Genomic DNA, 26,329 nt, shown 5'->3' with positions numbered 1-26,329 from the left:
AAGTCTACACCTTCCTGGATTTCCCCACCCGCTTGTAAATCCACCAACAATAGTGTTGTTTTGATAAAATTTTCCACTAGGCAGCTTCACAGCTTCTAGCACAAAAGAGGAGGTTTGAGTATATGGACCTGCCAAGTAGGAAGCTCATAAAAAATGTTAGAAAAAAATATAAATGATTTTTAAAATTTCCTCACTGACTTCAAAGAGTATTGAAGCTCTTCTCACTGGGTGTGTGTCTTTGTATACATAATAATAAATGATCAGGAAGGTCATACTTAAACTCATCATTCTTATTAATTTGTATTATAATACCACTTGGAGATCCCAGATGAGCTCGGAACCCCATTACACTAGGAACTATACACACACAGTGAGAGATAGTTCCTGGCCTGAAGAGCTTACAATTTAAATAGACAAGGCAGGGAAAGGATGGGAGAAAGGAAGGATGATTATTCCAATTTATAGATGGGGAACTGGGGCACAGACCCTGATCCAACACTAATTGAGGTCAATGGGAAGATTCCCATTGATTTCAGTGGAACTGATCAAGACCTAAGTGACTTGACCAAAGTCACACAGGAAGTCGGTAGCAGGGCCAGAAACTGAACTCAGATGTCCTGAGTCCTAGCCCAGTGCCTTGTAATGCTTGTGGAAAGCTCTGATTGTTAAGTGCACATTGTGTACAAGAAATATCTTGTCACCCAATAATTTTGCTTTGGTCATTGAAAGAATTAGATGAGGACTGGGATCAGCACAGTCAATATTCTCTGTTGGATCTTTTCTCTGTCAAAGTCAAAGATTGAGCATTGTGGCCAGTTATTGAATCATGGCTATTTCTTAAACATTTCACTGATTCTGCTGTAGCGCAAGGCTATCTATCTATCTATCTCCAATGCATTTACCACCATCACACCCAAGGCTGGGATTTTATAAGGTTCTTAACGAGTTAGATGCCCAACTCTCATTGCTGTTTCAAGGGCACATTTTACAAGTAGTATTGCTCACAAAGTAATTAATGGATTAACTTGTCAATCGTTGGAAAATTCATTCTGTACTCAAAGAGTAACTGGGGTATGTTTGAGGAGGACACACTGCACTATTCATCCATAACAAAGAATTTGTGATCCTCCTATTTTAATTGCAAAATTCAACTAAGCTTTAACTTTAGAGTTGTTAAGATATCCTCATAAGGAACATCTCTTTAATATATTTACAATGCATGACTCCCAGGAGAGTGTGAGGATGATGTAGGTGAAATGCTGAGTAAATTTCTGTATATTTCAGAAATATAATCATTGGCTAAGATTTTCCAAGTTTCCTAGGAAATTTAGACACATAATTCCCATTGAAATTAACAGAAGTTTTGCATCTAAATCCACTAGCTGGCTTTGAATATCTCCGCCATTCACGTTAAAAGCATCTAGAAATGTAATAGAGATGGAGGATGGTTTTTTAGTGAAGTACCACTTCCATCTATTTTGGTTCTCATTCCATGCCCGTCACCATGGTATCTGAGCATCTAGGGGAGTCAGTAAATGATATGTTTCTTTCTTACATTTCTGGAAGACACAGCACAACTTTACTACTGTATGGAAGGTGGGGGGAACAACGTAAAGCTCACTATAGTCAAACAAAACAAGCACAACCATGAAAACAGAAAAGCTGTAAGGAATCAGTTCACCCACATTCTAAGATTAATTGAGTGTGAATTTTTATTTTCTCTTGAAATCCTGGAATTATGCATTAATCTGAATTAAAATCTATGGTGTTGGTTTGGGTCTGGGAGAGGAAGGCATATGGGTGTGTATTTGTGAGTTTTGGCATCATGGATATACTTTTTCCTGGGGAATTTTTCACTTTCTTACTAGGAGATATCCTCTTAGCTACGTCACTGGAATTTCTAGGAAGTAAGAGCTGATAGAATAAAAAGGCTGTGAGCTGAAGGCAAAGAGCACACTGTGACTGGCAGCTCTCCACTGCATCTTAGCATAAGAATCACCACAGTGACTTAGCAAAGGAAAACAGTCGCTGAAGACACATCTTTACCAGGCTGCTACGTAGCACCAGGCATCACAGCCACAATCTGTAAGTATAATAGGCTTTCAAGTAATTGTGTTATATTTCATATCCATGCTTGGCAGAATTCAATTTTGATTTTTGTATAATTTTGATGAATAAAAAGTTTAGTTTATTTTTAAGGATTTTAAAGATTTTTTTAGTGATTTAAATTTTCACGCTTGTGCAAAATTCTCTTTTAAGCATTTTTTTTTCACTTTAAAATTTCACAGTTGTGGGAAATTATGGGGTGTCAAAGTGTGTGTGTCTGTGTGGGTCGGACAATAATTATTACATGACAGTAGACACTGAGATTCAAAAAGTTAAAGCTTTATAACAGTTAAAACACAAACTGTCAATATCTTGTGTCACAATATACAAGATAAAGATCTTTAAATCAAACTCTAAGAAGTTCTCAAGCAGCACTTTTCTTACTTGAAATCAAGGTTTATCGACTTTGACTGATAAAAATCAAATCCTTCCAAAGGTATTCATATCTGAGCTGAGCTCATTGTCAGTGATCTTAGCTCAGAGCTGTCAGATTCAGTCAGATCTGAAGTAACGCTACACAAATGTCCTGTGCAAGTTACTTTAATTTCCAGTCTGCCTCACCATTAAGATCTGCTTTAGATAATACACTAGCCCAGTGAAGAGACTTGCTGTTTAACCCCATAAATTTGTGAAATAGCGTATAGGAAGGATGCTATAGACAATAACGTTGTATGATATTATTGTATTGCAATAAGTTAATGTCAGCGCTTAAACCATACGCTGTAATCCTGCATGTTTGTTTTTTGCAGCCATTTCTTCAAAGAGCAAAGTGAAGAGAAGTTCCCCAGAAACATGATTGGCCTGTGGTTCCTCTCTGTTCTCACTTACGGTAAGTGAGTGCGTATCTGAGTGGAAAACAAGTTAGACTGGAAGTAACAGCACTGCTGTTTTCTCGCAGCTTCCTTCTAAAGTAAATGGGGGTGCAGTAGCTGGGTTAAGTTTTAGGGTACATTTGCCCAGAAAGCATTAGATGCCATGGCATGCTTCCTCTCTCAACTGCCAAAGCCAAAAGTGGCCCCTATGTGGGGCTGTGCAGCATACCCACCCAGTGCGGGCAATGACTGCACACATCCTCGACAAGCTGGAGACCCTACATTTGATATTGACATGTCTGATTGGGAGACTATTGTAACTTTGTATAAAGCAAATGCAACCACTACCTACACAGGCTCAAATACCTGCACATATGCAATATCCACTGAGATCTAGATATAGTCTTCTTTAGAAAAAAGCAATCAGGTCTAGGTTGCTGTAGAAGTTATATCCAACACGTAGCATGCAGGTGGGATCCCTAATTCAAAAGTGTTATTTCTGTTAGCTCTTGGAAGAGCATTTTGACACTGACATCTTGTGTGTTTGGGCTAAATTTCCATGCTGTTTTCACTCCTCTCTCTCTCTCTCCGTAACATTCTGGGATTTTTCTGTATTTTTAAATATCTCTGTGCTATATACTGCAGTTCTAGCTGCTGAAGCTCTTTTTCTGATCAGTTCTCTCAAAGAGATAGATTCTAATTCTTCCTGGAAATGTTCTTCATGAAGCAGAATAATATAAAGAGATAAAATGGCCTTTGATAAAAGAACAGGTAGTGCAGATAAAAGAATACCAACTTCTCTGTATCTTCTCTTTCTAGGACTTATGGTGCTTGAGGAGGGCAATTGCTGGACATACCACTATTCAGAAAAAAACATGACCTATAAGCTTGCGGAGGAATGGTGTAGGAAACACTATACAAATATGGTTGCCATTCAGAATAAGGAGGAAATTGTCCATCTGAATGCATTTCTACCCTTCAATCCAACTTATTACTGGATTGGAATCAGAAAGATTGATAATGAGTGGACCTGGGTTGGAACAAGAAAACGGCTGACTGAAGAGGCTAAAAACTGGGCTAAGGGTGAACCAAACAACAAAAAGAATGATGAGGACTGTGTTGAAATCTACATCAAAAGAGATAAGGATGCAGGCAAATGGAATGATGAAAGATGCAGCAAACAGAAGGTTGCCTTGTGCTACGCAGGTACAGAATGCAATCAATCCCAAAGAGCCTATTTGAGAATAAGAACATGGATGTTTATTAGCTAACCTATATGTATATACACATTAAACATTGTTACTATAGGCTTAACTTTAAGCATGTGAGTGGTCCACTGAGGGCTACTCGCTTGCTTAAAACGAATAATGCAGAACTTAGAACCTTTATTAAATCATGTAAAAGTCTATTGTTCTTTTTGTGATTTAACTTTTGATATTAATTGAGTCATTTTCCAGCCACAGCAATACTTTTGTGAGTGGCTAGGTTCAATTGTCTTGGTTTCTGAAATGCTGTGATGCAAAACCAATGTAATTTCAAATGGCATAACCTTCACCCTCTGTTTCCTTTGCAAAGTATTTATTATCCAGAGTGTGTTTTCTCCTGGATAAGTAAAGCACTGAAATGGCTCTAAACAGATTAAATAGTAAAGAGGATAGATTGTTTTATAACCATGCTGAATTTCCTTCTAGCTTCCTGTAACCAGTCTTCCTGCAGTGGCCATGGTGAATGCCTGGAGACCATTAACAATCATACCTGCCTCTGTGATGCTGGATTCTATGGGCCTGAATGCCAGCATGGTAAGATTATATCTTAATGCCTTCCAAACAAGGACATGTGCATGTCAGCTAGTTTTCAGTAGGTCTGGCTAGTTTGATTATTTCATTTGCTGTTGAGAAAATGGTACTGACTGTAGGCCTGCTTGTGTCCCCTTGTAGTTGTGACCTGCGACCAACTAAAAGAACCCGATCAAGGGACGCTGGAGTGCAGCCATCCACTGCAGAACTACAGCTACAACTCATCCTGTGAGGTTCAGTGTGCAGAAGGCTATGAATCAACTGGGTTTGAACCAGTTTGGTGTACCTCTTCCGGAAACTGGTCTGCACCCACTCCAGCATGTAGAGGTAAATTCTCAAGGAGCTGTAGGCCAGATCTCAACTGGCATAAATACTTATGGTGCTGTTGACTTCAATACAGCTTTGCCCCTTTACAGCAATGGAGGCTTTGGCCCACTATTTTAAAATTAAATTCTTAAAGGGAATTGGGTTTCAGGTTGACAGAAGAAGTAGTACAGTTCAGGGACGGGCATTGCCTTCTCCCTGCCCTAGATAGCTCTACACCGTCTCTGCCCCTGTCACTTAGCCTGCAGGGAAATAGCTTCGCTCTCTAACACCCAGCTCCCGCCAATGTATATTCCGTTACCACGCAGAAGAAAAGTTTTTCCCTTAGATGCTCCAAACTAAGCTCCCTACTATTCCATGTGATTTGCAGTTGTGCAGTGTGATGGCTTAAAGGCTCCAGCTCATGGCTCCGTGACGTGCTCTCCTGCCTCTGGGAACTTTCTGTGGAATTCAACCTGTGAGTTTGCCTGTGAAGAAGGGTTTGTGTTGAAGGGATCAGACAGGCTGCAGTGCGGCGCTTCTGGAGAGTGGGATGGACGGCAGCCGCAATGTGAAGGTACCTAAGATTAAGCAATTCCTATCAAGTGCTTCGAGTGCAGAAGTTTTGCAAAGCCAATCAGCTAGATACAGGGATAATATAAGCTCTTGATTTTCACGTAGCACCTTTTTTCAGAAAGGCTGAACTCTAAGGTGCTTGAGAGAAAGATCACTGAAAGATCATTTGTTTCAGATCTGAAATGCAGATTGATTTGGAGTGGGGTCTGATGCACATCTGTCAGTACCAGAAATGGGGCATAGTTTCGAACCTTTTTTAGAGACACTTTATACAAGTGCATAATACATGGATGATAAATGCACACTGTTGATGTTAATCAAATAAATAATAAATTAAAGTAAGTGTTGTAGAGTGAAGAGAACTTGTATAAAATTTGTAAGTTGATACAGATACACTGGACTATTATAGTGTAAATATATGGGAATGAAAGTTACATGATACTAGTGAAATATATCTAAGGTTGGTGAAAAATGTTATGTTAATATATTATTTGAGAAACGGTCTGTGATCTTGTCTTTAAACACTAATGCACAATGCATGTGCACCAGGGGGCAAAGTTTTAAGTGGCAAGTGCATCCTTAGTAGTGGCATATTGTGACTTGGGTGCTCAGCTGCACAACATTAACGTCCTGTAGCTAGAGATTTTTTGGTATGGAATTTCCTAAGACTGGGTTGTTTTTCAAAGAAAAAATACCCCTAAAAACAGGAACACCTGCACGTTATAGGATTTCAAAGCTCTGTTGACTTGCCAAAATTTGCCAGTCCAACATGGAAATTCAATAGTTTGGCCAGATCCCACCAGAATGTCCTGTAGCACACACTTTACAAGGACTGTAACAGAAAGCCCTTCTCCTGAGAGACTTAGCAGCTGCACAGCTGAGGAGGTGCATTGCAAGAGCCCTCCCTCAAGCCTCTCTCATCCCTTTCCTTCAGCCCAAGTCAAAATAAAGCCTCCTGGAGCATTAAAGGTTCTCTCTCCTTCGAGATGGCCATTTCCATGCCACATTTAAACTTGCTACCCACAGTCCTCCACTGTAGAGCTGCTAGAAAAAAAATGGCAAGAAATCTTTTATAAAAGTATGTTTTCCCCTCATGCTGGAAAAACAGCTGAACCATTTCTTTTCCAAAATAAGCTACATTTTTGAGCAGAGACCAACCCTGGAACATAGCTGCTCTACAAGTTAAACTTTCTGAGAATTATGAGCAATTCTAACCATGCAGTTAGGAAGCCAATGTTCATGCAGCCTGAACAATACAGCGCATTGCTCCTCACCCTACAATAATTGGGTATCTTACCGGGCCAGGAAGCACCATGAATCCATAGCCAGTAGAGAGGTGATCATACTAGAGCCAAGGACTGCATCCAGCAGAGCACGCTCCTGAGGAAAAAATAGAGAAGGCACTTATGAACAGATTGCAGTTCTACTCTCTACTTTTAATCCACTTACTAGTGTGACACATAATTAGACTAAGAAGGTGGGTGAGGTAATATCTTATATTGGACTGACTTCTGTTGGTGGGAGAGACAAGCCATGCAGAGCTCTTCTTCAGGTCAAGCTTGTCTCTCTCACCAACAGAAGTTGATCCAATACAAGATATTACCTTACCCACCTTGTCTCTCTAATATCCTGGGACTGACATAGCTACAACTACACTGCATATAGAATTAGACTTGTCAGTTTGTGCAGTTAAAATGCCTAGGAGCAAACTGGCTTTAATATTGCATGTTCAGTTATAAAGGCAAGCAAGCAACACTAGTTTTATTTTTAACATTGACCATGTGTGAGAATTTACTACAGCTGGTTGAAAAATTTCAAATTTCAAAAATGTTTAGGGTTAATTTTTTTGCTAGAGTTTTGGATCAAAAAGGGGGACAAATTTTTCATGAAAATTCTGTCCTTTTTTTGGGGCAGATCTAAACTTAACTTAAGACCAAATGCTATCCTTATTCAGTACTTAGGGAGGCAAAACATCTGATTGCCTCAGCAGGAGTTTACTCTGAGTGAGGAATTCAGGCGTCAGTCCTAATTTTTTGTCTGAAAAGATTTTTTTGTATTATAGAAACATACACACACAAGGCTATGCCTTCCTGGACTTATTCATACTTTGCATTTATATAGTGTCCTTTATTCTGTCTACCTGTATATACTGTCCCAAACATAGGGGAATTTGATAAGATCTCAAAGCACTATAAAAACATTAATGACTTAAGCCTCAGAACCCGCCTGCAAAGGTAGATAACTACTTATTTCCCTTTTATGGCACAGGATTGAACTGGATCACTAAAATACAGTGGTAGACTAGCAGGCCACTGCTCTGATCACTAGATAACACTTCCTCATTTACATGCACTGTGAATGAGTAAAACACTGACAAACTTAATACCCTTGGCTCATGGAATTGTAAATGGCCCCAAACTGGAGGTGGAGAACCAAAAGACTTTCAGCCTATGTTACAGTAGTTGTTGTAGTAAGAGGAGGCCCTAAGATATAAACCTTGGTATCAGAGGCCCGGTATGAGGCCTGAGGCCTGAACTAAAGGAATGGTCAAGACTTTGCTAACATAAAGCAAAATTAAGCTATGAGCCAGAGGCAGGCCCTGCTCACAGAAGCTGGCAAGGAAAGGGCTGATATGTACCTAAAAGATACTGAACATTCACATACTTGCACATTCCACACAAATAATAAAGAACAGGCTGGCCCATCCCAATGACAGGGCCAAAAGGGTAAAATGATGGATAGAGTTGTTTTGCTCGAACCAACATGTACAAGCTAAAAGGCGACACCTTAATACGTAGAGGGGTTGAACCTTGCTACGTAGAGGGGTTGCACCACATATGTCAGGTGTGATGTGTAATTTGTTTGTATCTGTGTATAAGAATGCATCCCTGGGGCGGTGTCTTTGTCCGGCCTAGGGGGCAGTGGAAAGTCCCGCCACTGACTGAGCCGGGTCCATTGCCAAGAGGCACTTTCTCGTAGTATGCCCTGAATTAGGCTAAGAAACCTACAGGGAACTGCAATTGTGTCCGAGGTCACAATAAACCTAGCCGACGTGGCTTTGCATCTTACTGGACTCTGTGGTTATTGGGGGTTCTCGTCGGGTCTGCTGTGTCAGCTATCTGCGCAGAGCTGGGAGAGCACACAGAGGGAACACACGCACGCAGCCGAGTGATATCAACATTGGAGAGAGCAGAGCACCACACCGGTAGCACTCTGACAACACACTTCTGACAACAGTTGTGATGTCCTGTCCTCTAGGGAGATAAAATCTGCAGCTGGAATTTCTCAGTCTCAGGTAGGTGACCATCTTCAGAACTTGTATTAAAAAAAATACTAAACAGCTTTTTTAAAGAAGCTGGATTTTTGCGCTCCTTCTGTGGCTTTACAAACGGGTTCCTAATACATCGGAGGTCTCCAACCATGTTTATACAGTTGTTTTTGGTAAATGACATTTGCTGCACATCTGCAGTCTTACCTGCCTTGTATGTGCCTTCTGAAGTAAAGCGAAACCAATTCATGCCTGGACACATCACCTTTGGAGCTCGGTTTGTGAGGAAAGGGACACTTTTTGAAAAGGTTAAAATCCACCAGAAGGAAACAGCTGAAAAGGTGATCATGGCTAAACCAAAAACCAACCTACCAGCTGAGGAAAGTGTGATGGGGGTGTGGATGCAATGAAGGCACACAAGTGGACACAGAGGTGGTGATACAGGGTGACAGGAACCTCAGCTTGTCCATCATCCATCACTCCCGGCAAACAAACAGGAAGAGAGAGCTCACCAGAGCACTGCTGGAAACCGAGAAAAAGGGCTGAGAACAAAGAGAGCCTGCAGAACAATGAAAGAGTGAGGTTACTGCTGTCCACACCTCGCACCCCAAGAACAAACATCTGAGCTAGGGGAACTCCTCCTTGTCTCCTGTTGGCAGCTGTGGCAATAACACCAATATTTTTATAGTAACAGATTTACAACTCTGATTAAGTTTCTGTTTATAAACTCAGGTGATTAGCAGAGGCTTTTGGGGCTGTAACAGGGTACACTGGTCCTTTACAATTAGAGGGGACCAGGAGATCCTGTTCCAGGGACATTGAAATAAACAGAGGCCCTGGAAATGGCCTTGTAGCAAGAAGAGAGGAAGCGATCCTGGGGAATTAGTAGTTGGTTAGGAAAAATCCAGTCACTGTCCCTTTAAGGGCCAGGATGAGAAGCCCTGTAGTATAGGATTGGGCAGGCTCCCCTCTCCCGTAACTGATCGGGGTAAGATCTCTGAAGGAGCACAATATATATATGACTTTCACTCTCTCAGAACAGAGAGTGAGCTGACAGGGAGAAGGAAGCCAGAGCCAGGAGACTGAGCTCCTGCTCAGAAGGACAGGATTGGCAACTCCAAGAACAACAGTCTGGGGTAGAATAAGAGCCCTGCATAAAGCAAAAGAGCAGGAAGTGAGCATGAACTTTTGTGTTGCTGTAATTAACTTTATTCTGGGGACACTGAGAATTACTGTGAACTGCTTTCATCTACTCACACAACCCCAGTTGGTGGGTGGGTGGAGGCATCCTGAGAAAGACTGTGGGGAGTTCCTAAAGGGACCCAGGGGGAGCACAGAGTCAGGGCACTGCTGAGGTACCTCTGGCCATAAGGGGGCGCTCGGTAAATGGCATGCCTGCTACAGGGAAATAAACAAACATGCTGACTTGAGGGAAAGGTGACCAATTTTGGAGATAAAAACAAATTCGACCCGAGGGCCCTCTATCCTTGCATGAGCCCAAAGGCCATCCCTTCCCTCAACTGACCAGTGCATCTCTGCTTTGTACTGTCTACCCTGGAGGAATTACATCACATCCACCAGCACATCTCCCCACAGATCAGACAATGCGCCCTCAGAGCCTGCTAATGCTACTGATTTGCTAGCTTGAAGGGCCTCTTGCACCTGAACCCCCATGACTGCCTGTGCAGCTTGACTGCTCTAGGCAAAAATTACCTGGGAACCTCTTCTGAGAACTGGCTTCCTGTGGTCCAGAGAGCCTGCACATCCTCAGGCTGAGAGGGAAGCTTATCCATTATGGCAACCAGAAGATGACACTGCGGCAGATGTAACTCAGGAGAAAGATCTGCAGGGAATGTTTTTATTTTTTTTTAAATGTGAAGTACATTTGCATTTGTAGGGCACATTTTTGATGGAACCAAAACTAAGCTAGGGCGAGTGATTAACAATAGAAGACTGAGTGAAAAGTACATTGATGCTGCTAATGAAGCTCAAAAGTCACTCAGAGATGGAGCTGGTTGGAAAATGGAGGGGAGGTGGAGTCCTAGAGAAAATTTCATGTTTTCAGCAAAAAATAACTAATCATAACATTTTATCCAAAAAACAAAGAATTTTGATTCAGAAATGTTACTGTAGTGCCTCATGCTCCCATTCTCTTTTATGGCTCTATGGTCAGACTACATTTCCCATGATGCACCATACTCTCCCCTCTTGATGAGAGCTTCAGTGTGCATCAGGGAAGATGAAGGCTAGCTGGGGTAGCCCAGTATAGCACACAGAGTAGGACAGGAGCTTGAGAAACCTGAACTACAACTCCCAGGATGCACTCTGCCAGCATTTCAGAGATATTTTATTTTCTGGTTGAAATAGTTTGGGTTTGCCTGAAAACATGCAATTTTTTGATAAAAAAATTTTCCATAGAAAAGACATTTTTGGAGAGGGGTCAAAAACTCAATTTTTCGATCAAAAAACAGTTTTGGCAGAAAATTTCCAGCCAGCCCACATTTGCATCGACTTTTGTGTCAGAAGGGCATCTTAACTAAAAATCTGATTTGTTCAATATAATAAATCAGTGTTTTAATCCAATTTTCCCAGTTCAGGCAGAACAACAGTCATAGAGTTAAAGAACCTTTTATGTTGTTTTATGAGCTGTGCATTGTTCACCCCACCTAATGCTGTAATTGGCTGAAGATCCTTTAGTACCTCAAAGTATTACTTAGGATCCATTATTAAAACTACTCCACAGAAATAAGATACTAACATTATGACATATGCAGAAGTGTTGTATAGCGAGTGAAGCACAAAAAGTCAAGATATCTTGTTCTATTCCTGAGAGATGGCACAACTGTACTATTAAACAAAGGCAGTAATATTTTAAACCTACCTAATTTTTCACTTAATACCTGCTCCACAAAAGGCCTGAAGGGAAGAAGCTGGTGAATGAGAGGGTCCAGTGCCACCAGAAAAACCTTGGCTATTTCATCTTGATGGGCCTCTGAAATCACCAGAGCATACAGACTAGGAGGAAATTTGCTTGGGGGGAAAAATACAGAGCTACTCATTAGCACTGCATTTCAAATAAGAATGAAGAGACAAAAATGTGAGTTACTATTATTGTGGAGTAACAGATCTATCGATACGAGCAAAGGGAAGCATAATTTTCATATCTAACAATATATTTTAAAACGGTGAGCATGTGTCTATATTCTGCCTTTAAACCAACTACTGAAGGCCTATATTTATTTAACCACAGTAAGAAAAACTCTCCAATCTGCTTCTGCTGAAAAGTGGTAAAAGTGCACACAAAGAGGAATTTACTCAATAGGTGCACGAGCGGAAAACTTCAAAGGGAAACATTTGTAGGTTCAATTTGTTCCAGATGATGAGAGTACCAACATACTGGCCTGCAGGTTAGAGATAACAGGTTAACGACATTTTGCTTTGCAGGAAATGAAAACTTAGGGAAAAAAAGGGAAAAACAAAATATTAAAAAGAGATTGAGACAAAAAAAAAAGAAAACAGAATGAGATTAAGCAGCAGAGAGGGAGACGGCATCAAGTGAAAACCTACTTGTCACATTCTGGGGTGGTCCAGACCAGTGGGGAATTCTGTCACCACCTGCCCTGCAAATGTGGGTGCCTCACAATGCTTTGCTGCTGTAGCTCCCAACCTGGGCCGCTCACAAACAGCAGGCAGGTCACCTCCTGAGTATCTGCGTGTAGCTGCAGTCCTGGTCCAGCAACTCTGACACCAGCAGCTTGTCAGCAAACACCAGCCACATACTGGCTTCCAGCAGTACCTGGTTACTACTTGCAGTGACCCCAACATACTCCCAGTCCTGGACTGTCCCCAAAATGTGTGTTCTGCACTGTCCAGCCTCTCCTGGGCAGTTCAGATATTATCCAACAGTTTGCTACTTTAACTGGAGTTACCCAAACAGTTCAGTTTACAGACAACACTGGATTACATTTGGTTAAAAAATAAAAAGTTTATTTATCTACAGAGAGAGAGATTTTAAGTGAGTACAAGTATAAGTATTAAAGTCAGAAATGGTTACAAGAGAAATACAGATAGAATGCTTTCTAGTAGCTAAAACTAAACTAGTCTTGGTTCAAGGTAAAATCCTTATCCCAAGTTCCCAGCACCAGGGCTGACCAAATTCTCAGGTCACGATCCCTCACCAAGTCAAAGGGCTGGTTCCTTTGTCGTCTTAGGTGAAAGAGAGAGCAAGAGAGAGACAGGGAGAGAAAGAAAGATATCCCTGGGGTGTTTTTGCCCCTCATCTTTATAGTCCAGTCACCCTTTGAGATGCATTTTCCGGAGGGCTACCCCTAGATAAAGTTCCTTCCCACTGTGAGGACAGAGACATGGCATCTCGTGGTGAAAGAGGTTCCATGTCGTTGCTTGCTAAAACGCGGAGCAGGTCTACACTTAAAGCACTGCACCAGTGCAGCTGCGCCACTATAGCGCTTTGGTGATGACGCTACTACGCCAACGGGAGAGCTTCTCCCGGCGGCACAGTTAATCCACCTCCACAAAAGGTGGTATCTATGTCGACAGGACAAACTCTCCCATCGACATGGCTCTGTCTACACTGGTGTATAACTAACTGCATCGCTCCGGGGTATGGATTTTTCACACCTCCGAGTGATGTAGTTATACCAATGTAAATTCATAGTGCAGACCTGGCCGCGGATCAGTCTGTTCCTGCCTCCCATTCACTGCCAAATGGCCACTTGATGGGTGCTTTGCCAGTCAACTTTGATGACACCAGGCTAGAGGTGTTAGCTTGTCCATTGTCTCTAAGGAACAGGTTACCTCCTTCCCAGATTTGTCTGGTAAAAACATTTCAGTAATAATTTTAGCTTATGTTCACTACTTTACATATTATGTTGCTACACACATTTCACCATGATCTTTTGCACAAAGATTATTACAATTGTGTGTAGGGCGTGAATGCAAAGGTGCATTCGGTCACTCTACTAGTCTAAGAACAGGTCTATGCTACAGACCTGTATCGGGATAACTACGTCTCTCAGGGGTGTGAAAAATCTACATCCTGAGCAACAGTTATACCGATCTAACCCCCCCATGCAGACAGCACTATGTTGACAGGAGAGCTTCTCCCATCAACATAGCTACTGCCTCTCGGGGAGGCGGATTAACTGCACCAACGGGAGAAGCTGTCCTGTCAGTGTAAGAGCATTTTCACTTAAGTGCTGCAGCTGCACCAATGCAGCATTTTAAGTGTAGGCCTGCCTAAGAGGTAGGCCTAAAGTGTTTTGGGGTGGCATTTTGTTTTGGTTTTTTTAAGTTTTGAATTTCTATCTCCCAAGAAAGAACAGGTTTAAATGGCATCTCCCTGAGTGATTTTTTTTTTTATAATGGTAGATGTTGAATTTTATTTCCACACTGAAATTGGCGTGGGTGTGGCAGTTTTCTGTGTTTCGGTTAAAACTTTTATGTATACAAAGTAAGTTGCAGAGACATGTTTTTCAAAACTAGAATGGCATAAAGGTGTAGGAAGTATAGGAAGGACTTTAGGGCTATTCGACACAGGGCCATCTACCAGCATAATTATACCAGCATAATTCCCCACGTGGACACTTATTCCCCCACCCCATGTCTGTCTGCTCGGATTAGAATGTAAACTCTTCTGGGTGGGAAATGTCTGCTACTCGGTGTTTGTACAGTGTGTAGCACGATTGGGCCCAATTCTTGGCTGGCCCTTAGGCACTACCATACTAAACATGGTTAATAACTATAGCGGTATAATTGTACCAGTAAATTTCCCCATGCAGACAAGCCCTTAGATACTATACAGATGAGCATTATAGAAACAGATTACGAAGAGACTATGTAAAAATGGCACCTTCTTACTCAATAAATTTGCTCAGTTTTTAACACTTTCACTCCTGTAAGCCCTGCCAAATCAGCCCATGCAGAAGAGAGAACGCATCATCAACAACAATGATTAACGAAGAACGTGATCTTGCAATGAAATGTGCACAAGTGTCCATCTGCACCCAACTCACTGAAGGATTTGGGCTTAAATTCCAAGTCCAGCATCAAAATATGCCCTCAATTACACCTACATGATGCTATTTTCCTCATTGCTGGGGCAAACTGAATAAGTATCCTATCTCAGAGAAAAGTGACAAGCAATTTAAAGTCCATGATATTATGTACTGTCTGCAAAGCCACAGCAAAGAGTGTTTCAGCAAGGATTAGTCAGCCTGGCATCTTCCCTTTTTACAAGATTACAGTATAATACTAAGGCCTGAATGTTCTTGAGTGAAATTCTATTTTCAACCCCTCATTAAAGTTGTTAAAAAATTTTAAAAATCTGCTCAGGCTGAATATTTCCATGTTCGATCATAGTGAAAGAACTATTTTACAAAATAACTGTTGCTGAGGTGCATAAAACGTGGTTTATGTTTTCACCAGAATGCAACTAAAATAAAACTAACTGTCCCACCACACACATACTTTCAATTAAAAGGAGAAAGAGCAGGTTCCATTGTTAAGTGATTATGTAACAACAAACTCTGTCACAGTGCAACACCAAGTAGAACAGAATATGGTTATTGTGGGATAATAATTATTTCCTAGCCTTTGTGGGGTTTAATGTAACCTTAATAGTGCATTACATTTCTTTTGCACTTTTTTAAAAATAAAATGTTGCCTCGTTATTTCATTGCAGAGGCCCTGTGGAGTGAGTAACCACAAGAAAATCAGTTGTTAAGGACTCCATCTGCACAGTAAGGTCTACCCAGGTAGATCCACCGATAAGATTTAGTAGAAGAAAATGCAACGGAATGAGGAGTTTGGTAACATGTTGGTAATAATGGCACTGATTCCTTTCTGCTGGCATTTGGAGGACAGTTTAAAATCATAGAATATCAGGGTTGGAAGGGACCTCATCTAGTCCAACCCCCTGCTCAAAGCAGGACCAGTCCCCAGACAGATTTTTACCCCAGTTCCCTAAATGGCCCCCTTAAGGATTGAACTCACAACCGTGGGTTTAGCAGGTCAATGCTCAAACCACTGAGCTCTCTCTCCCCTAGTAGCTACATTAGACAAACAGATCACACTAAAGCACCCAAAGTAAGTTTCCCATGAAGAAGTACAAATTTCTCTGACCGCCATACACCAAAGCTATTCTACATATAACAAATCAGAGAGTCACTGCTGCGATCTCTTATTTTTGCAAGTCTTGTAACATTTGGAACTGCTGTAACTACAACAGACACTTTCAGAGCTCATACAGAGATGGCCCTGCAGTAGAATCAAAGAGCTATTCTTTGTGGTTCACTTACCTATATATCTGAAGATACAGCTGGTGTAATTGACAGCAGGAATCAGAGAGGAAAGGAATAAATTCCTGCAAAAGCCAACAATTTTGAATGGTATTATCAAAATGAAATAACGATTAAATATATTTTTCTTCTGCTTACTTGAATTTATTTGTGAAATGCTTTATTATGAAGTCTAATTTTTAAAAGTTGTAGCCTGCTCTGATGCATAGTGCAAAAGAAATGCAAAATGTGCAACACATGACAAATTATCAAGTAAAATTATCATGTGTTTCTCCTCTTTAGGAAGCTAAATTAATAAGCTAAGGGTTTTCTTAATCTTCTTTTACAGGAGCAATAACCACAGTCAATCACAAACAAACAAAAATGCACTCTTCACATATTTTAAAGACTATTGATTCTATCCCATGCATAAACAAAAAGATAACTGACATTAACACAACAGACAAGCTGATTATATACCTCATTATCTACTCTGCATTTGTTATTGCTATTTGGTGTGTTACTAAAATGGGTACCAAGAGGTTAAAATAAGAATATCAGAAGAAAGAGGTGGGGGGAGAAGGAAAGGACAGAGAGAAAGAGTAGGAAAGAGGAAAGTGGTTTTCTGTAGTTATCCCTAGGTAAGTGATAGGAGCTTGCAGAAAATCCCAGGAGAAAGAGAGTCCAGCCAGATTATTTATTTTTAAATCTCCTGCTCACATTTGCTTTAAGAGGGAGTTTAAGGTCTTTTTTAAGAGCAATGGAACACCAGAACTCACACATTCAGAGACAGCCTTACACCTTTTTCTGTGTAACAATTTTTCTCCACCCATCTCCATATGTAACTGATTCCTGTTCACCATTATTACACTGCTGCACAAGACTAGCCAGAGGATTTGTGGGGAGGGTTAGGAAGGGGATTCTCTTGGCTACATCCCAAATTTAACTAAACTATTTTATAAAAAGATGTTGGACAGTGATTGAGATCTTCAGGTATCACCCCGCCTCCTGCTGCAGAAATGGAATCCAACTATTTGTGCTGGTGATATGGATAGTTGCCAACATCTAGACAAATGTTGCAATGGGCAGTTGTTCAAGTAAGTTGAAGGTCAAGATCACTAGGCCCCAAAGCCACTGGTGAACCTGTTTCTCTCTCACACCGTCACGGAAATTATGGCACAACAGTTAAATGGCTTGACCAAAGCCAAAGACAGGGCTTGAATGAAGGAATCCTTTATTCTCAGTCCTGTACTTAATCCATTAGAACAGTGGTTTTCAACCTTTTTTCATTTGCAGACCCCTAAACATTTTTGAATGGAGACATGGACCCACCTTCGAAATCTTAGACATAGTCTGTGGACCCCCATGGGTCTGCGGGCAACAGGTTGAAAACCACTGCACCAGACCATACTGCCTCTCATGCTATCAAATTCATCCTTTTAGTGGCAAATCAAGAGACAACAGGTCATAATGAGCACTATTCCATAGACCCTACTCTACTCTGTCTAGGCTCCTACACTGCACCCATCACCATGGTTTCTGAGTGCACTAATGCAGCAGTGTTCTGACAAATGCCAAGGAACTCAGAGACAGAACCACTCTAATCCTATTGTGACTATTTATTGAAGCACAGAAGGGATACAGGATGTGTCAACAAGGTGACAGAACCTAATCCAACAATATCAGTGGAATTTCAATTCAGACCCTTGGGGAACATTTAAATCATAATATTGTATTTAGAATTTATTTCCTTAACACATTATAAAAAAGATTTAAGAGTGTTTCACTTTCAAAGACAAGGCTTATAACTTTTTCCACTGAGAATGCATTACTAGTTGAACTTTAGTGGGAATCAGCGCCCCACTTCCCATAGGCACTTTTGAAAAGCCTAGCTTTAAACAAGTTATAAAACAGTGGCTCTGAAATACACTTGGGATACACAACAGCAACCTTCAAAGTATTAAAACATACTTGATTATGAACTTCCATGTGTTGGCATGAAGGGCATGGTCCATGTTGGAAATGACAGAGCAGATCTCCAGCACAGTGTGGATCACTGCAGAGGGAACAGTAAGAGCAAACAAACACTGAATTTAAATGGACCTGTATATGCAATGCCTGAAAAAAAACCAAACACAGCTGTCACATCACTGCATTTGCAAAACCCCTTCCAGTTCTGGAAAACTGACCAATTATCAGGTGCTGAATGCTGTCCTCAGCAGAAGCAGATTCCATAGCGATCATATCAAGCAGCTCCATAAACTGGTTTTGAAGAGAATAGGTCTCTTTAAACAGAGATTGGAGGAGGTCAGAAATCAAGTGCAAGCACCCACTGTACAGTGACTCGCTGTCCTGTAGGAAATGTGGGATTAGGGAGAGTTAGAAAATGTCTGAGAATCAAGACTTGATGTTGCTCCTGCTGAAATCAATGAGATTTTTGTTACAAATGTCAGTGGGCGCAGAATCAAGGAATACAAAATCTACTTCAACTCACACAACCAGCAAGAGCTGTAGACTTTAAATAACCATCTGTGGTTACTATGCATGAACTACAAAATCCTACTCACTTAGGGCCTGATCCAAAGACCAGTCAATCAGCAAGAGTCTTTCTACTGATTTAACTGAACTTTGAATCAGACCCTTGATGCATGACTCTAAAATCAGATTTCGACCAAAATCTAGGACCATACTTCATGATAAACATAGTTGTATCCCAAAAGTTTCCCAGTACTTTAAAGTGTTTCTTAATAACAGATTGCCTACTGGAGAAGAAGTCCTTAGCAAGGTCTCACTGTGTAATCTGGCTCCATAAGTATTTAAAGGTTCTAATAAGCAAGGAAGACAAGCTCAAAAGGGAAATTGATGCCAGTAGGATGGATGACAAATTATTATGTCTTATGATACTGGCACTGCTTACAGCAGGAAAGGTTTCAAGCACAACAATCAGTTTTCCTCCATCTGCAGGTGCTGTAAAATGTGACACCAACATGTTTTTATACATAACGCAAAGTATTTAATCCCAATCCCAAATCTGCCTTGAAATTTGCACTGAATCATAGGGTTAATATTAACACATCCATAATCACTTACACCTCTGCAAACCCACTGAAGACAATGGGCTTGCACGGGTGTCAATGAGGGCCTAATTAGTTAAACAACTTATTGGGCACAATACAGGAGTAACCAGGCGAAGTATAATGGCCTGTGGTATACAGATCAGACTAGATAATCTAATGATCCCTTCTCATCTTAAACGGTATGAATTTCATCAGAACCACCTTTATTACTGGTAATAATGCACAAGATGGAAATAACTGATCTTGGCTTTCAGAGGCCACGCTGAGTTTGCAGAGCTGGCAGTTGGAAAAGCCATCGTCATACTTGTAAACTGAGCACATTTGATCCAGTATTGAGACAACAAATATGGAAAGCCACAAAAGTAACTTTTCAAAGCAAAATCACATCTCAAAGGATTTTTTTAAATGATCTATAACTAGATCTAGAATAGTTTTTTCTCCTGTTAATCCAGAGACCTACCTTGCAGTGCATAAATGTGTTTTTGATTACATACAGAATGGAAGAGGGAAGGCTACGGATACTCTCTAGAGGCACAGGCTCCTGCAGGGTACAGATATGTCGCACACAACCCGTCAGAGTTTCCAGCAGCTGCACCATAGTCTGCAAGTGAGATCATCATCACTGAAGGCACAATCTATAACAATACACTGCAGCAGTTAATTCAAAAGCAAAAATTGTAAAGCAGCTCTTCCCTTGTGCATTTGGTTAAACTGTTCTCTGTCTTTTAGGACATTAGCAAACGGAAAAGTATTAGGAAGCCAGAAAGATGAATGAAGCTCTGTAAAAAAGACAGCAGCAGTTTCAGACCACAGCTTTTCTGTGATGTCATATTCTCTTTACATGAGAATCATGTTTGTATTGTCTGCTGCTTATCAGCTATTTATTATTTCAAGATTGACAGTATCAACTAACAGAGCTTTCAAAGCACAGTTATACCCTAAAAAGTGATTATGAAAAAAAATGGCACCTTCCTAAATACTGGCTCTGCTCCTTGAGAGCATTTAGAACAACATCTGCTCGCTTTTTTTCTTTGTTTACTACTAATTATTCCTGTTAGCACTGCTGACCCAATCCAGATCTTGGAGAAAAAAATTGATTCTATTTTGGCCTACACATGATCTATCAAATTTTTAACTCAAATCCAACTGCAGGCTAAATTTTAGCCTCAGTTACACTTTTGTAACATTAATTAATACAATGGAACTGCATGTGTGTCATGAAGAGCAGAATCTGGCCAGCAGAATCTTTATTACTGATGATGGAATATCATATAGAGTCAATAAACATGAAACCTCACAATGCAACATGATGAAAATCAAGACTAACAATCTAAAGCCCCAATCCTGAAAGTATTTATACACATGCTGAACTACCCTTTATCAACAGAAATATATGGACACTGCCTGACATATTCAAACTAGTTGCACTATGACAAATCCAGAATGGAATTTTACATTCAGCTGTTACTGGCACAAACACTTCACAAATCTCTCCACGGTTTTGGTAAAAAACATAATCACCTAACCACCTAAGTCTATCATTTCAATAGACTTACCTGTAAAACATTCCTCACCGCTTTGCATAATTCTGTGTTCTGGCTGGTTAGTCCTTTGGCTTGACTAGATAATTCATACAACAAATCATCAAATAATTGTATTGCCTGTCAGAATAAAGCAAATTAAAATAAAACTGGTATTATTAGACTCCAACATATGCCCAGTATAAAACCAGGGCACCCATCATACATCCACTTTTATCTTTGGTATGGAGGTGTGGAATGCAGACATTTATGCTTCATAGCCTAGCTGTTTGAAGCAAGAAGTATTGCATGTCATAACCTGCAGTTTGCATAGGTCACACTTCTATTTAAGATGAGGGCAGATATCATGCATTCTGTAATTACGCAGAAATGAGTCTCTCTATAGTTAGTTTAACGGAGCTTCCCATTTAACCTCCAACCCCAATTTTAACCAATATTTACATTACTACAAATTTTATATAATACATCATACCCTAGCACAGACTTTTCTTAAGTTTGGTTCAAATCAATCATTTTGGTGATAGAGAGTTTTGTTTTGTTTTAAAGGCAGTTTATTATTCTGAAAAGGTTTGGAGGTCATGCCATTTTGAAGATTTGTTTTTCTTTTGGTTGGTCTTGATGCCTTAGCGTTGTTAGTCATGGAATTAGAAAGATATAAGCAGTTCTTTCCAAGCAGATATAGAACTTTGCATCGCTGATGTGGTGAAATTACAAAGGTTTAGGATATGCACATTATGAACCAGTTTCTTTCTATGCTCTGAAAATCTGTTGAGGATGATTAATATTGGAGTAGGAACTGACCAGGAGCCACACAGACTTCCTGTTGTCTAATTCCCTAGAATCCCTGCTTGTAAACCCCTACAGACAATGGGAGCTAGGCAACCCCTATTGTAGTCTCTTCTATTTCATTTAAAACGTGAATATTTAATTTAAGAATTTCAGTATAGCTATAATAAATAGGGAGTATTTCATGTTGTTAGGACTGACCATATCCTAGGTTAATTTGGCCTTATAGATTATTTGCTATAAATACTTTGGTCTTGGGCCTTGCAATTTATTTAGCCAAAGAAGCACCCTCAAATTATAATAATCATAATAATGTAATTCTGCAGTTGCTTATCGTCTGTTTTAATAGGTCGATTTTTCTCAAAACAGGCTTTTAAAATTCACTTTATTATTGACTCCATCATACATAACATCATTGGCCCACTCTTCCAGCCATTGAAATCAACAATAAAAATCACAGGAGCAGGACTCGGGATATAAAATCATGAGATCATTTTAGAGTGAAAGGGAACGTATTTCAAACATTAGCTTGATTTCAAAACAAGAATTCTATCATACAAACTACTACAGACCTTGTAGTAACCAGGTTTTTAGTACTGTATTGATGTTTGATTCTTCACATTACGGAAGACATCATACCTTGGGTAACACTTTTGAGAAAAAGGTTTGCTCTAATTCTGAAAGGTTGATATGAGGCAGAAACATTTCAGTCAGAACCCTCAGCACACCTGTGAAGCCAAATATTTGTAGTAAAGGAGAACACCATAAAATAATCAAAAAGATACCACTACCAAAGTTCAGCTATAATAAAAATACTTGCAACTGCACAAGTATTCTTTCTGATGGTAAAAGGGGATAGCGACCCTAACAAATAAAATTGATGCCTGAGAGGCTAGGAAGGAAGGAAGGAATCCCACCCCCATAACAATGCCCATTTGGAGAGGTGCATGAATGTAGGAATCTTTACCTTCCCAGGAAGCAACAGTCTGATATACAACACTATATAATATAGCTAGGATACCAGGCCACATTGACTAGAACAGAGGTGGGCAAACTACGGCCCGCCAGCCACATCAGGCCCACAGGACCCTCCTGCCCGGCCCCTGAGCTCCTGCCCCGGGAGGCTAGCCCCTCCCCTGATGTTCCCTCCCCCGCAGTCTCAGCTCGCTCCACCGCGGGCACAATGCTCTGGGCATGGGAGGCTGCGAGCTTCTGGAGCAGCGCAGCTGCAGAGCCCGGCCTGACCCAGTGCTTTACACTGTGCGGTGCTGACGGTGTGGCTGGCTCCAGCCAGGCAGCGGCAGCTGTAGGGCCGCCAGCCACCGGTGCTCCAGGAAGCGGTAACGGGGCAGGGAGCAAGGGGGTTGGATAGAGGGCCGAGGAGTTTGGGAGGGCAGGGGTCAGGGCGGTCAGAGGGCAGGGAACAGGGGATTGAATGGGGGTAGGGGTCCCGGGGGGGGGGGAGTCAGGAATGAGAGGAGGGGTTGGATGGGGCGGCGGGGGACAGTCAGGGGCAGGAGGTCCAGGGGCAGTCAGGGGACAGGGGGCCAGGGCGGATGGGGCAGGAGTCCTGGGGGGGAGGGGCGGATAGGAGGTGGGGGCCAGACCACGACCCACTCCCCTAACCGGCCCTCCATACAATTTCTGAAACCTGATGCAGCCCTCAGGCCAAAAAGTTTGCCCACGCCTGGCTTAGAACCACTTCCATGCTGCTGACAAATTGTGATACCAGTGTACAAATGAGACAGAAAGTGAAAAGAGATTCTATTTTTAATAAATACCCTAGCAATTATCAATGGCCCAAAAGGAAAAACAAGATCTTCATACACACATATGAATCTATTTCTCTTTTTGTTTTTAAGTTGTTCAGAATGTCTGTGATTATTGAAGACTGTCTTATAACATTATCTTCCTTGGTTTTGTAAAAGTATTTGTAATTAACACAGGGACTACAGTACAATAATTGTAATACAAAACAACTTATAGGGAAGAGGCACTGTAACACCAAATAAAGTTATAACTTACGAATACGCTCGGTCCAGTCGTCAGAATTTTGATACACCGAGTAAAAATGTTAAAGAAAAGAAACCCAAATATGTACAGACTAATCCTACTATGGAAGTTGCTATGACTCCAGTTCTGCAAACACTTAAAAGGATGTGGTAAATCAATGGCACTATTTCCATAGTAGCATCCACCATGTGTTTAAATGCTTGCAGGATTAGGACCAATATAAATGTAACTATATACACACAGATATCTTATTCAAAGTGAATTAGTGCAAAAAAAAAAAAAAGTTACTTAACTACTTTAATCAAACACAAAAATGAATAGAATTTTGTTTATAATTTTGAATTATTCCTACTTTCCAATGTATTCCAGTAACAGCACTCTCTATCCTACTGTTAATCAGATTGTCTACATAAAAGATAGCATGCAGTGTAGTTGTACTCGTGTAATGTTTCCAGGATATTAGAGAGACAAGGCAGGTGAGGTAATATCTTTATTGGACCAACTCCTGTTGGAGACAAGCTTTTGAGTCACAGAATCTTCAGGTCTGGTAAAGGAACTCCCAGCAGCAAAAACACCCTATAGCCCCTGTGGGTGAACACTTTTCACAAAGCGTTCACTCTGTCTGCTGACTTATGTCCTCATTCTCAAAAGAAACCTGCACAATGCTTTCAAAAAATCATGGACCCAAGAGAGAGACTGTGGATTTACAATTTATTACAACAATCTGTAACCTATAAACCCCCTCCTTTGTCCTATGACTGCAGAAGAGTAAACAAGCCACTCTACCTTGAATGGTCCCTTACAATATGTGCTAACTACTTATGCTGAACAATCTGTTCCACCTTGCATTTTGCTGTTTAGCCTGGCAGTTCCTTTCCCAGACGTGAAGAACAGCTCTGTGGCACTCAAAGACTTGTCTCTGTCATCAACAGAAGTTGGTCCAACAAAAGATATTACCTCACCCACCTTGTCTCTCTACATAGAAAATTAACATTCAATAATTTTAAATAACTAAAAGTTGGTGCTCATAACTTCTTTTACTCATCTTTTATAATTCAGTGTCAGAATCAGAATCTCCTTTTCATTGCAGTTTTCCTTTTACATGTTTATTCTTGTAAAGTGTGTTATTTTAAGAGGATTATTAGAATTCAGGGTTGCTACATTTCAAATTTACCCCTTTGGAATACTGAATTCTTTTAAAATTGAATTTTCACTTTACTGCACTGCTGTTACATTTGCTAACCAGGCCCACATGTTCTTTATTTTCAGAACTCTGGGATACTCTGTTATTTTTATTTTGGTAACCTCATCTTTAGAAAAGTTAAACTGAAAAGCCATGGCCCCGAAAGCCGCTCTGCGAGGGGGAGTCCCGCACTCATCCAGAGGCCTGAAGGGTCTTAACAGTTTGAGGGGTCAGTGGGATAAGTGTACAAAAACTAAACACAATACACAGCAATGGGAGTAGGGAAGAAGTCAGAGAAACCGAGCGACAACTGGTAGCTAAGGTCGGAGAACAGGGTAAGAAAGGCTATGGGCTGCACACAGTGATGGGTGACTGGCAGTCAGAAACCAACAGTGCTGGGCAATGGAGACCCTGCATTAACCCATCAACCTTATGCCTGCCCCAATGCCCAACAGCTACATCAGTGCAGACACCCGCCCTATCCCTACCCCCAACACCCACAACTCTGCCCCTGTGCCACCCCATCAGCACCTGTCCCAGCAACACCCCACAGCACCCTGGCCCCAGCGACAACCCCCAGTGCTCTGGCTCTAGCCCTGCATCCCACCCTCACTGCAGTGACACCCTGCAGCGCCCCAGCACTGCCCCAGTGACACCCTACAGAGCCCCATCCTAGGGGCACCCCACAGAGCCTGAGCCCCAATGACACTCTGCAGCACCTCAGCCCCACCCAGGGGTGAGCTGGAGCCGGTTCGCACCGGTTCGCACGAACCCGTTGTTAAATTTAGAAGCGGTTTTAGAACCGCTTGTTAACTAGCTTCCCTGCGAGGGAAGCTTTGACGGGCTCTGCCTGGGAAGCCTGTAATTCCTCCTCCCGGTGGCCGCCGGGGGGCGCTGTGCTGCGAGAGCCATGTGAGCTGCCTCCTGGCCCTGTTGCTGCTCCTGCTCTTTGGACCTCTGGCCCTGGGGCTCCTGCTGCTGCCTGGTGAGTCCCCGGCTGCGTCCTGCTGCTCCCAGCCCCCCCCCCCCGTGTGAGTATCTGCGCCCCTCCCCCACCTTCCCTGCCCGCAGCCACCCCCTGCCCCCAGCTGCCCTCTGCCCACAGCCACCTGCAGCCACCCCCTGCCCCGCCCCCTGCAGCCAGCCCCCTGCCCCGCCCCCTGCCCGCAGCCCGCCCCCTGCCTCGCCCCCTGCCCGCAGCCAGCCCCCTGCCCCGCCCCCTGCCCGCAGCCAGCCCCCTGCCCGCAGCCAGCCCCCTGCCCGCCCGTCTGCATCACCTGCCTACAGCCAGCCCGTGTCACTCCCTGCCTCCAGCTAGCCCTGCCCCACGCCCCTATCTGCAGCCAGCCCCACATCCACTGGTGCCCTGCAGTTCCCAGGGCAGTAACCCTGCACACCTGCTTTAATGAGGGGGGGGGGCAGGGAGCAGCTGGGACCCACACATGTGCACACCCTAGAGTGACCAGACAGCAAGTGTGAAAAATCGGGACGGGGGTGAGGGGTAATAGGAGCCTATATAAGAAAAAGACCCAAAAATTGAGACTGTCCCTGATCACCACCCACACATGTGAAA

The 26,329-nt window shown here is 41.9% G+C and overlaps 2 protein-coding genes across 4 annotated transcripts in view; one reads left to right on the top strand and one right to left on the bottom strand.

Moving 5' to 3' along the window:
* The window catches only part of LOC123375794 (uncharacterized protein C1orf112-like), a 51,963-nt gene that overhangs the window by 24,491 nt on the left and 1,143 nt on the right, over positions 1 to 26,329 (bottom strand). The window contains exons 2-11 of one of the 2 annotated variants that reach the window (XM_045027065.1): positions 23,586 to 23,625; positions 22,200 to 22,288; positions 20,790 to 20,894; positions 19,694 to 19,834; positions 18,346 to 18,508; positions 18,128 to 18,212; positions 16,178 to 16,242; positions 10,575 to 10,704; positions 9,234 to 9,420; positions 6,891 to 6,973 (exon numbers count right to left, since the gene is read on the bottom strand). In XM_045027065.1, the coding sequence (XP_044883000.1) occupies positions 6,891 to 6,973; positions 9,234 to 9,420; positions 10,575 to 10,704; positions 16,178 to 16,242; positions 18,128 to 18,212; positions 18,346 to 18,508; positions 19,694 to 19,834; positions 20,790 to 20,894; positions 22,200 to 22,265 (1,025 nt within the window). In that variant the 5' untranslated portion in view covers positions 22,266 to 22,288; positions 23,586 to 23,625. Of the gene's footprint in view, positions 1 to 6,890; positions 6,974 to 9,233; positions 9,421 to 10,574; positions 10,705 to 16,177; positions 16,243 to 18,127; positions 18,213 to 18,345; positions 18,509 to 19,693; positions 19,835 to 20,789; positions 20,895 to 22,199; positions 22,289 to 23,585; positions 23,626 to 26,329 lie in introns of those variants that run through there. The other variant, XR_006581578.1, reaches the window with a different exon arrangement.
* LOC123375795 (E-selectin-like) lies at positions 1,961 to 16,314 on the top strand. Of its 2 annotated transcripts, none has more exons than XM_045027067.1 (7): positions 1,961 to 2,085; positions 2,856 to 2,935; positions 3,738 to 4,124; positions 4,610 to 4,717; positions 4,856 to 5,041; positions 5,409 to 5,594; positions 15,562 to 16,314. In XM_045027067.1, the coding sequence occupies exons 2-7, from the start codon at positions 2,899 to 2,901 to the stop codon at positions 15,579 to 15,581; spliced, it is 924 nt and encodes a 307-aa protein (XP_044883002.1). In that variant the 5' UTR covers positions 1,961 to 2,085; positions 2,856 to 2,898; the 3' UTR covers positions 15,582 to 16,314. The 2 variants fall into 2 exon arrangements, with proteins under 2 accessions (XP_044883002.1, XP_044883001.1); XM_045027066.1 differs by lacking the exon at positions 15,562 to 16,314 and adding an exon at positions 12,112 to 12,206.

Source organism: Mauremys mutica, chromosome 8, assembly GCF_020497125.1.
Source record: "Mauremys mutica isolate MM-2020 ecotype Southern chromosome 8, ASM2049712v1, whole genome shotgun sequence".
Taxonomy (NCBI): domain Eukaryota; kingdom Metazoa; phylum Chordata; order Testudines; family Geoemydidae; genus Mauremys; species Mauremys mutica.
This window is presented reverse-complemented; position numbering and strand designations above follow the sequence as displayed.

Excerpts from the sequence above, each read along its gene's own strand:
- LOC123375795 (XM_045027066.1), top strand. The coding sequence starts at position 2,899 with ATGATTGGCCTGTGGTTCCTCTCTGTTCTCACTTACG. Across the intron at positions 4,125-4,609 it reads GGTTGCCTTGTGCTACGCAG|CTTCCTGTAACCAGTCTTCC; the intron begins GTACAGAATGCA and ends ATTTCCTTCTAG. Across the intron at positions 5,595-12,111 it reads ACGGCAGCCGCAATGTGAAG|TAAGAAAAACTCTCCAATCT; the intron begins GTACCTAAGATT and ends ATTTAACCACAG.